Source organism: Daldinia vernicosa (genome assembly GCF_022497035.1).
Source record: "Daldinia vernicosa strain CBS 139.73 unplaced genomic scaffold F5Y00scaffold_25, whole genome shotgun sequence".
Taxonomy (NCBI): domain Eukaryota; kingdom Fungi; phylum Ascomycota; class Sordariomycetes; order Xylariales; family Hypoxylaceae; genus Daldinia; species Daldinia vernicosa.
In genome coordinates this window covers 181,283-196,103 of record NW_025953941.1, presented here as the reverse complement: position 1 = coordinate 196,103, position 14,821 = coordinate 181,283, and the positions used below count along the sequence as shown (strand labels likewise).

The 14,821-nt window shown below is 47.1% G+C and overlaps 5 protein-coding genes across 5 annotated transcripts; 2 read left to right on the top strand and 3 right to left on the bottom strand.

Moving 5' to 3' along the window:
• Positions 1–1,388: 1,388 nt before the first annotated feature.
• Positions 1,389–2,808, bottom strand: F5Y00DRAFT_270075 (diaphanous GTPase-binding domain-containing protein; the record flags this gene model as incomplete). Its single annotated transcript, XM_048012555.1, has 2 exons — positions 2,099–2,808; positions 1,389–1,433 (listed from the first exon to the last, which is right to left on the bottom strand). Exons 1-2 carry the CDS (start codon positions 2,510–2,512, stop codon positions 1,389–1,391), a joined length of 459 nt encoding a protein of 152 aa, XP_047864512.1. The 5' UTR covers positions 2,513–2,808.
• Positions 2,809–4,858, top strand: F5Y00DRAFT_82919 (uncharacterized protein). Its single transcript, XM_048014212.1, has 3 exons — positions 2,809–3,275; positions 3,336–3,906; positions 3,991–4,858. Exons 1-3 carry the CDS (start codon positions 3,105–3,107, stop codon positions 4,764–4,766), a joined length of 1,518 nt encoding a protein of 505 aa, XP_047864511.1. The 5' UTR covers positions 2,809–3,104; the 3' UTR covers positions 4,767–4,858.
• Positions 4,859–5,982: 1,124 nt separating this feature from the next.
• Positions 5,983–8,426, bottom strand: F5Y00DRAFT_237796 (RNA polymerase III RPC4-domain-containing protein). Its single transcript, XM_048007884.1, has 2 exons — positions 7,744–8,426; positions 5,983–7,680 (listed from the first exon to the last, which is right to left on the bottom strand). Exons 1-2 carry the CDS (start codon positions 8,264–8,266, stop codon positions 6,470–6,472), a joined length of 1,734 nt encoding a protein of 577 aa, XP_047864510.1. The 5' UTR covers positions 8,267–8,426; the 3' UTR covers positions 5,983–6,469.
• A 311-nt stretch (positions 8,427–8,737) lies between these two features.
• F5Y00DRAFT_237795 (UreD-domain-containing protein) lies at positions 8,738–10,290 on the bottom strand. Its single transcript, XM_048007883.1, has one exon. The coding sequence runs from the start codon at positions 9,946–9,948 to the stop codon at positions 8,956–8,958; it is 993 nt and encodes a 330-aa protein (XP_047864509.1). The 5' UTR covers positions 9,949–10,290; the 3' UTR covers positions 8,738–8,955.
• A 170-nt stretch (positions 10,291–10,460) lies between these two features.
• On the top strand, positions 10,461–14,812 carry F5Y00DRAFT_237793 (STAG-domain-containing protein). The gene is made up of 3 exons (XM_048007882.1): positions 10,461–11,159; positions 11,226–11,434; positions 11,498–14,812. Exons 1-3 carry the CDS (start codon positions 10,679–10,681, stop codon positions 14,369–14,371), a joined length of 3,564 nt encoding a protein of 1,187 aa, XP_047864508.1. The 5' UTR covers positions 10,461–10,678; the 3' UTR covers positions 14,372–14,812.
• Positions 14,813–14,821: the final 9 nt, after the last annotated feature.

Here is a 14,821-nt window from a genome sequence, read left to right as displayed (position 1 = left end):
TAACGGAGGGTGACGTAAATGCTGATCCGGAGAATAGAGCCGATATCTTGCATACACTACCGCCTTTTGCTTCCAACTATTTAGACTATTGCGGGCAGACAGAGCTTGAGGGCGGAGTATAGATGGGTGGAACGGGCGGACCTTATCCCTGAATCATCTTTTCCCATCGGCGGACCGAAATATCGAACCTGGAAAATGGAGCCGACTGGTTGAGACCTCGGTCGTATTGGCTAAGAAAGGAAGGTTTTCATATTCTCGTGGGATGACGCCAGTGTTAAGGTCTAAAGTCCAGCTCTTTTCATTGTAACTAACATAATATCGAAATGCGATGTCGGTACCTAGGTCAAGCACCCAATGACTCTCAGGCTGGTGTGGCTTGCAAGATTTGTGATTCCATCGTGGCCGACTTCACGAATTCCGAGTCTACGGCACAGACTAGCCGCTATTGGTAAAATGTGGTTGTGGACCCGAGCCAGACTCTGGGCTTTCTAAACCCAAGGCGTGACGAATCATCCGATTCGCTAAACTAAACGTGTAGTGGATTGTTCCAAGGAGACTTCTTACTGGCACCTTGCGAGCCTCTTACCCGATTCGAAATGTCGTCGACGCTGGTTGGGACGAAGGACCCTCCCCCGTCACGACCTGGATACCATACCCTAAACAAGGCTGAGAGTTGTGAAACATGCATTAGGACGATGAACTGCAATAGAAGCTTCCTGGAAACCCTTTCTCAGACGTCAACCTACCCTCTCCTCCCTTACCATGATCCCCCATGCTAGGTATGTATTTGGGGTCACCTCAGCCTATCTTTCGCCGATAGTGTAGACATCACTGCCTGCTACATGACAGCCAGATAGGTATCCCAAATGCAAAGTCCTCAAGGATGTTTGAAAAAGATGAAACATGCGGGGTATGTGATAGGGAGTGCTGATATGGTTTAGGGTTCCAAGATATGGGATAACGTGGTAGACATCATCAAACCATCGCGTCCGTTCCCGTTCGTGTTCTACCACCAAGACTCTCTCTTTAGAAGATTGAAATTTGAATATTCTCAGCTTAGAGTCATGCAGCAAAGCTACTGCTTCATAGATCGTCTATGATCGATGAAGTATTCTGCTGATCTGCTTAACCGAAGTGAATGCTAGTAGCAGCATAAGAGGTACCCGTTATACCCATTCTAATCCCGGATCGTCAGTTGCCGGACTGCAAAAAATTGAGACCAGGGGTTGAAGAAACCCACAGCGAACGCATGTACATATGTAGGCGGTGCAATGCCCCTGGCTGCCCCGGCTAAAAAAGATACCTTGGTTCTGCTAGTGTCGTGATAGTTCTATGAGCTTAGCAAAAGGGTCCTACATAACTAACAAGTTTTGGGTATATTCCCCATCCTAGTGGTCAATAGTAAGAATCGTGAGCTTCTCGTTTGATATACACTAGCGAGTCGTTAGTTCTAGGCTTTTCTAGCTTTGATATTGGCATTCCTTCGGGGAGGGGGGATATCCGAGTAGTTGGGCTCGTTTGTTAGTGTTTACTATAGTAGGTACACAATCTTGAGAGGTTACTCGCATACGTATTGTACCTATGCATGTACTATGCATGCAATGCGTACATATATACCTACATGTATGTAGGATCTCCTGCTGTTAGTTTATTGCCTAGTGTATGTAGTCGCGTGCCGTAAGTTGCCAAAGTGGAAGGGGAGATGTCTCGCACAATTCGGAGAATTTGTGTTGTATTCAAGATGATGAGGATCGACTCCATCCATCGCACTAAATCGCACCAACTCCAACTCAAATGTGTGTAACATTACCTAATATATACAATACATTCATATATAGTATCATATCCAGTATATGCAACAAGGACTAAGACTAGGTACCTAAGGTAAGACTACATGTAGGTAACCAGTAAGTTAACCCCCTCTTCTTTTAGGTACGGAATGCTATACTTTAATTCGTCAATTAACAACATCAACATCTTTCATTTATTTCTTTTATCTTCTGCTTACTACTGGTTGCCTTTGGAGCCTACATAGAAGAACCAACTTGCAAAGAAGAGCAATAAGAACAATAAGAACTAATATCCGTACAAGGCGTACGTAGGTTCGTGTCGTAAGCCTCGGTGATATGAGCGACGTGACGAGAGCCACGACCACTTGCTGATGGGCGAGCGCATCGTCAGCGCCATATTTGTTGTTGAGTAGGGCCTTTAGGCACTTTAGAATATCGTATTCCTTGTCGAGATTCTTATCGCTCGTTTTTACGTCGGACGGGGCCGCAGGTCCAACAGCGCTCTTCCGGTTGAGCTTCAACAAGACGTTGGTGAGAGCGACCTGCCCTTGATGTATTTCACATGACATACATACGCAGGTGCATGTCAAGGCACCGGATCCGCAATGCTCGAGCACTCTGCCCTGTTGATAAAGATGCATGAACTTCCTTGTCGTCGGGGTCGGGTCCATTATTACAAGGCTCTGCATAGGAAGACATGGGTTTGAGGCTCGTAGTCTCATCCTCTCTCAGCTGCAGTCTTCATGTGACATGTCTCCGCATTCTCGTACCGTCACATTACATAGCTTCGGCTCTCACCCGGGGTACATAGCACCGGACATCTGACGATCTTAGAAACCTCCTAGGCCCCCGGCTACACCCAGTCAAATTACCCTGGATAGGCAATACGCGATGATGATGAGCGACTTGCTTCAGTACCTACATACATTAGTATGCACACTACTCCTCCAGGGGTCTCTTATGACATGCTCGTTCTCCAAGACGGGGTTACCCGAGATGGCACGCATTATCTTCGACCTCATGTACTACGTAGCCTACCATACTACAATATGGTACAGAACACTACATATCTATCCCAATGCTCCATAAGACCCGTAGAGTGGTCTAGTCTGGCTAAGTGCGCATTGTTCCCATCCCCACAAGGCCATTCCGTAGTGCTGGTCACATTTTACCATTTTCTTCGATGATACATACACTACATATTGGCCGGTCCTGCAAACGTCTCTTTCTATCTTGGTCTTTCTTTCCTTTCTTCTCTTCTTTTCGTTTCCTTTTAGTCCTTCTCTCCTTAGCGCCTGGTAGACGGTATCTATCATGGCAGCCCAGGACCCAAACGCGCCGACAGACAGCAACGGCGGTGCTCTGGTGGCTACCGCCGTTACTATGATGACGTTTTCCTGGCTATCTGTTTCTCTAAGGTCGTTTGTCCGTGCTAAGTTAACCAACGGCTTCCAATGGGATGACTGGTTGATGCTTGCTGCTCAAGTAGGTTATATATTCGATATTGGCTGCTAGATTTATTGGACTTAGGCTAAATCCTAATAGGCCAATTTCACAGTATCATGTGCGCTCATTCTTATGGGGGTTCGGGATGGGCTAGGGAGGCATAACCAATCGCTTGACCAGCATAACGAGATCGAGGCCTTGAAATACCAGGCGTTGGCTACGGCAACATACGTCCTTAACATGTGGCTGATCAAGCTTAGTATTGGTATCTTCCTGCTTCGCCTCGCTTCGCAAAACAGGTACAGGTATACTCTCTACGCGAGTATCGTTATCGTTGGCATATGGAGCATAGTCTTGTTCTTTTGGAATATATTTCAGTGTAATCCGGTCGCTGCTCAATGGGATTACACAATTCTTCAGAAGGACCCTAACGCTCGATGTGTCTCGGCCGATGAGATTGTTAACGCTGCTTACGCACTCAGTGTTATGAGTATCCTGTCCGACTGGCTATACGCACTGTTGCCGATTCCCATGCTCTGGAGCGTTAAGATGACTATACAAGCTAAAATGACAGTGGTCGTGGTTTTGGGTTTAGGTGTTTTCGCAAGCGTCGCTACGCTCGTCCGACTCAAATTTCTGGCCGATCTCACTGATATGGCAGATATATTGCGTAAGTCTCTAGCTTTTATTACGAGTTCCTTATTTTTGAATATAGAAGCTGTTGTGCATGTATGCTGACTGGCTATCTTTGTAGATGCTGGCACTGATGCGATGGTTTGGACGTTGATCGAACCTGGAGTAGCTATTGTCGCCTCGAGCCTTGTTACTATTAGGCCCCTTCTTAGGCTATGGAAGATCAAGGGGTTCGGTGGCACTAGTGGACAGAGTCGCCCAACGAATCCGTTTAACAATAGTCATCCGACGTCGCGTACGAATCGATCGAATAAGATGCCGGCATTTGGGTCTACCGATGTTACTCTCGTAGATATCGAAACCGGCTATGCGAAGAGTTCCAAGTCGCGCTCACCAATCGCTGGATCGTTTGGTGGCAAGATCCAGCGGTCTTTGTCGTTATCAGATGCTGGAAGCATGTCGAGCAAGAGTTTTCGGTCTCGAGCATCATCCGATACCACAATGCTTCCGAGCATACCTCGGCGCTCTCGATCGATCTCAGACGCCGATACATTGGCTGGTAGGAGCCATCGATCTCGGCCGTCATACATGTCAAAAGTAAATGAAGCACCCATCGAAGAAGACGATGGACGGCAAGAGTACGTGGGAAGTGGATCCAGAAGGATAGATATAAAGAGTGAGATGTATATTATCGAAGGTAACACGACACCGACGCCTACGACACCTATGATGTTCATGGGAGCTTATAGACGCGACGAGACGTGGCTAGCAGAACAATCATCGTCGAGCGATGGATCCTTCGAACTCAACCGCGTTCAATCCCAAAACAACGGCATTAAGAACTCAATTCAGTTAACGAAGCCGTTGCCGATACCACCCACATATCGCCAAAGGTGAACCCGCGCGATCGAATTCTAACATGGATTACAATGTACAACGCCTTGAGACGACGACTATGACACTCAATACGAGAATACCCACAGCGTCGACTTGTTTTTTCACTCCCCTTTCGATTCTTCTAGATGTGTAAATGGATATTATATCGGGACATACCCAAAAGGCTGAAATATAGGTTGGCTTCATGGCGGGGGCTGGGCCACTGGGGAACAAATTTGTAGAAATATTAAGGGGATTCACGGGTGAAAAGGAAGGGAAGTTTCCTCGTCATCGAAGAGCAATCTCGGCTATGGGCTGGTTATCGTGCCTTGAATATCTCTACAAAACAATATACGGGATATATGGGCAGGCTATTATGCCACCTTAGGGTTATATTATTATTGTTGTTGTTGTTGTTAGGCGTTGGAGGATTTAGGGTAAATTTACCGGCAAGAGGCCTTTCTAGCTAAGGTGACTACCTATTGAGGAGACCTCGCGAGAGATGCTGGGGTAATTAGCGCCCGGGAGGAAGACCAGGCGGCTTCTGGGGAAGTTTATAATAGGGGATTTGCTCTGTGTAGGTACCTATATATGTAGCGAGTGAAAGCTTATTTATAATATACTACCGACGACCGAATGACGATATTTATGAGAGGCAATCAGGTTATCCGAATGTCTATACCTATGACTATATTAGGTAGCTATCCCTCCAGTCCTTCGAGTATCTAATAGCACACTGCGTGTACCGAAGGATAACGGCACTCCTAAGGACGGCTTTAATCGATGGGAGTGTCGTACACCTCTCTAGCCTAGCATATTCCATTACCGATAACTGTGTTTTGGTTCTGATTTCACGGTGGAATGAATTGGAATCTGGTGTTGGCCCCTTGACCGAATTACGGCGGCGTAGCTGGGATCGGCAGGTCTGAATTCAAGAGTAAAATTACCGTATGTAATTTTCATTAATATTAGCATCATCATAATATAGGTTAGGTAGCTAAGGTAGGTATAATATTTCTAGGTCAACTTATGTGGTCAGCCACCGAGCTAGCTGTGCATGAGTGGAGAGTTTAGATAATGTAATGTGAATTAATGAGCAGCTGGGCTGTTGGTCTCCCTTTTTAAGAGAAGTGTGTAATATATTAGGTACATAGGAGACCCTTTCTCGTTACTAGTTGGTGGCTTTAGGAAATCTATCTCTTATCTTATGTATATCTTATAGTTTAACATTAGACGTTGGACGCGCCGAGCGTTAGAGAAGCTGATTCCCGGCAAACCCGCGACGGACGGTGAGGCTAGCGTTACATTGAACATAATTCTCCTACTAGTAAGAACCGGGGTAACTGACGGTTGAGGTACCTACGAGGCTGCACGGATGGGTTCTCCCTACTGTGGAAGAGTCATACATAGTATGTATGTGGTTCGCGTAGCTTGCGCGGTCTCTAAGAACTGGGGTTGGCTGTTATGATAGAAAGTGGCTGGGGTATCAAAACTAATGTTTCCTTTGCCTGGGTAGGTTACTAACCAGGCTGCCGGGATTTTTTGTTAGCTACATGATTGAAGCCTTAATAAAAACTAGCCAAGAACGTCGATACGTCTATGTAGTCGCCTTGAGCTTCACACTAGCTGGCTATGAAGTACCTACTTAATCCATAGCCTCCTTGAATGCGCTTGGCGAAGAAGCTACATAGTGTATCCACAAAGGGTAATCACTGCGTCAAAAATCATTGATCTAGGCCGTCGATGCCCTCAAGACTAGGATCCCAATCCTCCTCTTCGTCCCACACAGGTGCCAGTACGAACTTGTTAAGGATCTGGCCCATACCACAGGCGAACCCAGTGCTCGCCTCGGGGTTCTGCAGGTCGATGTTTTGCTCTATCATGATAGCCGACGTTAAAAAGTCGGTCTCCGTACCCATCCCCAAGCTCAGGATTGTGCCCCCCCAATCAAACTCCACTTTGCCGGATTTACGCACGTTGAGCTTGCCGATGAGACCACCCTCCGGCGGGAGAGTTGCGAATGGATTGTACACTTTCTCCTTCTCTTTGCCGTCTTCCGTCTTCACCTTGTTGGTAGTAGCCGGGCCCGTATTCTCGCGAGGCGCAGGATCGGCGACTTCTGGCTCTTCACCATTTGTACCGTCTGTAGGCTTGACCAACGGTGGCAGAATAGGAGGTAGTTGGAAGAGGTACATCTGATCATCTTTTTCCTGGCCCTGCGGAGCCTCATCGTCTTCTTGCCCTTCATCTTTTTCGCCTTCTTTCTCACCGCTAGGGGGGTCGTCAAATTTAAGTGTTTGCAACTGAGCGTCTAGGTCGTATAAAGTTTGCAGGATTTCGGGGTCCTTGGCCGCCTTCTCCTTTCGCTTTCTTTGTGCAATCGCGGCACTATCTTCGTTCACGGCCAGTTTCTTCTTAAGTTCTGGTGAAGGAGGCGCTTTTATCTGGGCTGCCTCAGGGATATCGGCCATATCCACGTCCATGGCCTCCGGCTCCGTACCAGGTTCTGCTTTGATTTTGACTTGACTCTTTGGAGCAGCATGCCATACCTCGCTATCGTCTTCCATGCCAATCTCGCGTAGATCCTTAGCTGCTTGAGTAACGAATAGTTCGTCATCGTCAGAGGACTGACGGTCTTCCGCTTCAAGCTCCGCCGTGGTTTTAACTTTAACTTCGTCCTCTTCATGGTGGGTTCTAAGAAGACCGACTGGGAGATTTCCAGTTGATTTAGTGAAACGGGAAGGCTGATAGAGGGGATTTCCTTCCTCGTCGTAACCCGTAGTCCCGTTCAGAAGGTCAACATTGACTCTATCTTCGTTCTCTCGTCTAGGCCGATATCTAAGCGCGTTGAACTGAGGGGTAAAACCACCCTTTGACGAAGAAGCACCACCATTAGCTCCCCAACCCCATCCTCCCGCACCCGCTTTCACAATATCTATTTATAGGTTAGCAAGTTAGTTATCCAATGGGGTATTGCTGAGTTATCGGAAAATCGTACCTTGTGGTATCGCAGAAAATGGGCCAGAAGCGGTGACTGTTCTCCTGATAAATCCTCGCTGTGATGGATCACCCCTCCCTCGACCTCGTCTTGCCCTTCGGCCCTCTGCTCGTTGCTGCCGTTCCTCTTCTTTAATTTTGACGGCTAAGTCACGGTTTCTCTCTTGTTCCAGCCTTGCTCGTTCTGCAGCGTCTCGCCGAACGTTCTTAGGTCTGAATCGGCCACCAGCCCGTGAAGCCGTAGCACTAGGAGTCTGCGATTGTCTCAATGACGTGGTAACTGAAGGGTCACTTTGAAGGGCGGATACCGGCGGGCTATCGATTGGTGTCCCTTCAGAAGGTGTGCTTATAACCACTATATCGCTGCTTTCTATGGAGGTTTGGGGTTGTGATGAACTCTCAGCGGGATGTGATTCTGCATCGCCAAGTGAGGCTCTATTTGTGGTATCTGATGATGAATGACCGGCTCTGGCTGCTCCCCTTCCTCTCCCTCCTCTCCCACCACGTGAACCACGAGGCGGCATTGTTACTATCTCATGAGGCTTGGGAGAAGTAGTTCTGGATAATGAGATAAATATCAAACTAATAAGGTGTATTTGAATGTAACTTATTATATATGAACTCGACCTTTGATTTGATGCCTTTTGAATAAGACTGATTGGAAAAGTTTCTGGTGGGGCAAAGTTCTTGTAAGTGCAACCTTTAGCTAAATTCAACTAAGCAGCTAAGGCCTGCTATGATGTACTTCGTACATATTACGGAAGGGAATCTTGGTGGGGCACGACCGTACCTGAGTCATCCTAGAGCTGTGGGTATGGAATAAGGCAGCTGGCAGCTGACAGCCACCTGATTTCTGCCTTCTATATCACATGGAAAAGGGGAAGTACCTTAAATACCTTAAGTACCTCCTAGGCTTGTTAAATAATTTTATACATGTAAAAAGCTATGAAAACTAGCTTGAGCATACTCCTGTAGCAAGAGTTAATCCAATTGAAATTGGGTAATAGGGTTAATGATTTTGGTGTGCTATATGTGCCTGGGTTTATGATTTCTAGGTAGTACATTCTTGATGTGAAATTGAGGTATCGCGTATAAGAGGAGGTGACTATTTAAAGGCTATTTGCCTATATAATCGCGATTGAACGCTAATCAAACTGCCAGCAGGGAAACAAATGCAAGAAGCATGAAAAGACGAATGGATAGACGCGGAGTCTCATCGAATGCACATCAGGGCTTCTTCGCCAAACTGCTGCTCGATGCTACCCTCTTGAAGGAGCATCGATCCTATCCAATTCCGTGCAGCTTCAACGGTTGCAGCACCAAATTTTACTACTATGCAACCACGCACGTTGGCGGCTGACCAGAGTATCTGTTTATCTTTCTCCTCCGCTAACCTGGTAGTTCGCCAACGCTCGAGGGGAGATTGAGGTATTGCTTCATCTTTCTCACGTGCTTCAGCGCTACGGAAATCTCGAGCCCCTAATCGTGGCAGTGCGGAAAACTCGGATAGAAAGAAATCACTAATAGATTTGGTCATAGGACCTCGGAGGATCAAAGTCCCCACGATGGCGTGTCCATACATGGACTCTTGAAGCGTAGGCGATCCAATCGGCCTATTCGCACCGTCTAAGATGATGGTATCTCGGACTAGAAGACGATCCTTAGATGTTGCGGCATTAGAGGCGGACCAAACTTCGTTGCGTCCAATCCATCGACTAAGACTCCAATTTTCACCCCGGGCCGTACGACCTTGGGTAACCCAGTCTAGCAAGCATAGAGACGCGCCAGAAGTCAGCTTGAAAACCTGCTTCTGCTCGTATATGCTGCTTTCGAATGGCTGAACAGGGTCCGGTAAGAGGCAAAGCGCAGCCCCGTCTTTTATTTCGACGTTTAAATTTTGTCTTGTCACGATATCTGGCGCAACAGACCGAAAAATCTTGGTGTGGCCTTGTGTGACGATGCTGAGTCTCGCCCCCGGGTGTACGTCAATAGAGAGGTTAATTCGGTCGCCGCCGACAAGTCCTCCACCATACGACAAGAGAAACACTAACACGGTACCCGTTTCAGTGGTTGACGCGGGAGATATAAGTTTCAGCGGGTACTGATAAGTGATACTCTCAATCGTGGAGATGTTGTTAGGTGATAACTTGACAACTATTCGGCCCTCTCCAGGGAGGGATGACGACTTTGGAAACGGGGAGGTCATCCCGTAAGTAGATTAGGATGGGAGGAAGGTGAGTGTACGAAGTTCATCTCATATTAATGAAAGAAAAAGGTTTGAATATTCCAACCAGGAACTAATGTTCGTCATTGAAGCTTATCTCGATGCTCCGTACGAGATAAATCGTTGGTGATATTAGCTTCGGTATACACGCTGGAGAGGTTAACTTTGTATTAAATTGAAGGAAAAAAAGGGGAAGATAATTATGAAGGTAATAATTTGAGATAATACATTTTATTATGAGATGAGATATAGTTGATAATTTTTATGTTGATATGACTGTCTTGTAGTAGACGTTCTGATAGTTGATAGTATTTATTACATGAGAAATCTATTAATGGGAATTGGTAGACGGAGGGGTACGATACGATACGTACATGTAAGTGGAACCTACCTAGGTACCTGCACGATTCGGATAGAGAATATTGAAGTATTAATTATTGGAGACTTATGCATATATAAATGATAATGCGAATAAACTCAACTCAAAAAGATATGCTCCACTTGCCAGATACCTGAGGTACCTCCAATTAATAAGGTTTTCTGAAAGATGGAATCCGGCGACTTTCATTTTGGCGAATCCAAAACACGCTCCCCACCATTAGACGCGCCTGAATTGCCAACGAATCTTCCCCCTGGTCAACATTTCCAGTAATCAGTAATCGCATTTATTTCATGGGGGGAACAGTCGCATCGCATTAATCTTCAATCCCACATGTCACCATCTAGATTGCCCCTAATGGAAACCGACGACAATAACGCGACCTCCTCTCCCGCGTCCGCCCCCGATAATTCGCGACGAAGGTCGGGACGCGTTGTAAGAGCACCTCAGAAGTTCTCTCCAGAAGCAAACCCATCACAGAACGATTATGCATCGTCTAAGAGAAAGAGAGGCCGCGATCGTGATGAGGAAGACGCCGAGAATGATACTCCCGCTGAAGATGACGAAGAGGAGCTTAGCGACCCAGACGACCATGACGACATTGAAGAAGAAGAACAAACTTCTAAATCAAACAAGTCTAAGTCTAAACAAAAGTCACGACCTAAAAAGCCGGCGGCGAAGCGCGCAAAAGTAAACGGTAGTGCGCCAATAGAGACCGGGTCTGCTCCCCTTGCGCCCGCGGTTAGGCTTCCAAATAGACCCAAGAAGACTGCAAGAGTCGCTATTGTTCATCCTGATGGAGACGGTCTTTATGGTAAGGGCTTGGCTTAAGAATAGCACTGTTCAAGATACAATTGATTTGTACTAACAATCTTATTAGCTGATGTGTTTGGTTCGGGTGACTCTTCTGACGATGTTGCCGCGAACTGGTTTCAGCGCTACCAGCAAGACGATGCTAAAGCGTTAGCGGAAGTTATTAACTGCGTTTTACTTGCGGCAGGCTGCGAGCAACAGCTGACAGAAGACGATATTCGAGATCCTGATAATTCTGCAAACCGATTATCAGAATTAGAAGATGCTTATCAACAGGTGTGTTATTATCACTTACCCATGGATAATGTTGTACTCCTACGCTGACATGCCACTTGACAGACGAGTATTTCGGACTATCCCCTCATCTCGAGGGCGAAGAGCAGTAAAAACTTTCGGGACCTCCTTATTGGGTTTTTCGAATCTTTAATTAGTGTCCTCCACCAGACTGATGTTCTTTATAACGATGAAGATTTATTGGACAATATCCAACGATGGGTCGGCATTATGTCGTCCTCTTCTCTACGTCCATTTAGACACACAGCAACGACGGTAGGGTTGGCGATACTCACTTCACTTATTGGGGTGACGGAACAACTTGATGAGCGAATTACAAAGTCCAACCAGGCTCTACAAGCTGAGTCCAATCGCCGGGGTAAAAACAAGAATCTCATCGAGAACACGAAAAAGGCTCTTGATACTGCAAATCAAAATCGCGAATTTATCGATAGTAAAGTCAAGGATCTTTTCGATATCGTATTTGTGCACCGCTACCGCGACATCGACCCTAAAATTCGTGCCGAGTGTGTCGAAGCTCTCGGTACCTGGATTTGCACCCTTCCAACAGTCTATATGGCCCCTGAATACTTGCGATATTTAGGATGGCTGTTGTCAGATGTTGCTGTCTCAACTCGAATAGAAGTTCTCAAGCAGCTAGCACGAGTCCTGAAGCGAGATGCAGAGAAACTGGCCCATTTTATTGACAGATTCAGGCCTCGCCTTGTTGAGATGGCCACGAAAGATTCCGATGTCTCTGTTCGCGTTACAGCAATTAGCGTCGTTGACATACTACGGGCGTCAGGTATGCTTGAGCCTGAAGAAGTCGACTCCGTCAACAAATTGCTCTTCGATTCCGAAGCTAGGATACGTAAAGCTGTCGTTGGCTTCTTTTCGGCGCTGGTTCAAGAGCTCATCGAGAATAAAGTGGATGAAATTGGTGGTAACGACGCACTGGAAGAAGTCTTCGGAGACGAAGATGAAGACGAATATGACTCACTTCGAAAGGATTGGATCAATATCAAAGCTCTCGCGGAGAATCTTGCTGTATACGACGCTCAACTAGATGAGGAGCAGGATGAGATACGGCACGGATTAGACGTAGCAGCGGATGTGGTAAACGCCAATATGCCAGACTCACGAATCGCACTGGCAGCTCAAGCGCTCTATGAGAAAATCCCCGAAGTCAGCAATTGGCAAATCCTTGCTGGCTATCTACTTTTCGACCATTCGACTAGCACGAAATCTAGGGCGAGCTCAAAAACTAACTCAATCGAGGCCGCCACGAAGAAAGCCGTCGCTCCCGAGCCACGAGAGGAGGCTATTCTGCTTGAGGTCCTTGCTGCGGCTGTAAGGGAGAGCCTTGCGCCGTCAGCAGAGCATGACAGACACAAGAAGAGGGTCGGTAGGCTTGAGTTAGATGCGCAAGACGATGCTGGTATGAAGCTGGCTGGGCTCATACCTCGTCTCCTGAATAAGTTCGGGTCGGACCCTACGATGGCGGCGATTGTACTCCGATTAGAGCATTTTCTCGATCTGGAGGTATTCCAACAGTTGCGTCAAAATTCGGCAACGTATGATAAACTTCTTGACGAAATCGCCACTCAGTTCAATCGCCACGTCGACCAGGGGCTTCTTAATGAAGCAACAGCAGCATTTATCCACGCTAGACAATACGAAGAGCTTGAGGAATTGACCGACAACAAGATAGCAGCACTCTGGGACAATGCCCTTAATTCATTGCGGAGTGTAGATAAGATTTGTGAACTGTCAGCTCGAGGCAATCTTGATCGGGCCACTCTTACCGAGCTCTCTCAAATCCTAATGAAGCTCAGCAAGTTGGTTACCGTTTCTGATTGCGTCGATGTCCTTGAAACCCCGGGAACATCGACCGACTCCGACCGACCAGCTATTAATGTCCTTATCAGTATCGTGCACCGTGGTTTATTAACAGAGCCAAACGAAGACTTGGATGATCCTGAGGATGAAGTAGTTGCTTTCGCCATAAAGGCATGTCAGTTTTACTTCATGTGGAAAGTGAGGAGACTACGAAGTATTGTTGAAAGCGATGCAGATATTTCCGATGCCGAGGTTGATCAACTGGTACTTCTACGTAAAGATTTTGTCAAGAACCTCATACAGACCTTCTCCTCTCGAGGATTTAACGATGATCTCCGTCTCTTCGCTGTCGGCACTGCTTGCGATCTGTGCGGACTATTCGTTTTCCTTCGACCTATAATTGAAGACCCGCAGGTCTCCAAATATAGAAAGCTGCGCCCTCTCCTCGAAGAGATGCCCCCGGCCCTAATTACCCAGGAGATTATTCCCATATTCGATGCTGCAGAGCAAGCATACGCGAAACGCGCCAATAAGCAACTCAACGAACCTGCAGACGACGAAGATCCCTTAGATGACGAACTACCACCTGAGGATGACGAGGACGAGGAGCTCACGGAACAAGAGCGTTTCGCGGCTGAGTTGAAAGCCGAGAAGATTCTGTGCGAGCTTACTGGTAAACTCGTCCTTGCTATCTTAGCCAAGACTATCGACCATACTGGGCCAGACGCTGGCAAGCTACGGAAGCGGCTTAACCGTAACAAGACAAAGTTAGGAAATAACTTCAAGGATGTCGTCGCTTATTTAGACGAGGACCACCTTCGTGAACTAAGAGGCGGAAAGAAGAAGTCTGCGGCTAAAGCTAAAGGCAAGGAGCCTGCGAAAAAGCCTGCGCTCAGCGCGGAGCTAGTAATTGAGGAGGATGATGACGAAAATCATATAAGACTAGAAGACCCATTCGAGGAGGAACCCGAGCCCGAAGAGGGCACAGTTGAGGATCTCAGAAGAAGGGAACTCCTTGACGACCCCATTGAGGACGACTCGGAAGAGGAAAGGCCAGCGGCCGGAGAGCCGATGGAAGATGACGAGATAATCGGGGATTAATGAGCTGGCAGGCAGGAATGACTTGACTTACTTCTATTACTACACTACACCCATGTACTTACGGCTTTGAACGGGATGGCATGAATGAACAGAACAGGTACGCCCCTAGAGCTGCACGATGTTTCTTCACTGCATGGGAGATGGCGGAACGCCGCTGCGAGCATTCTTGATGGTGATTGACCGTGTCGGCTGGTGGCTGGCTACAGGGGTAACTGCACGGAGTTGGAGTTGGAGTCGAGGGACGATACGATTCCCCGGTGGGTGGATAGTTTGTTTTGTTATGTGTATTAATACATACTTGAACGCAACTCTTGCTTTGATACATGTGTTGGGGACTGGAGACGCGTATATCTGCGGGTCTGAGTAGGGAAGCACTGAAATCTTAAGTTTGTCTTGAATCAACAGTGAAGAGGTATATCGTCGTAGGGAGGTCTCGGTAAGCGTAATATT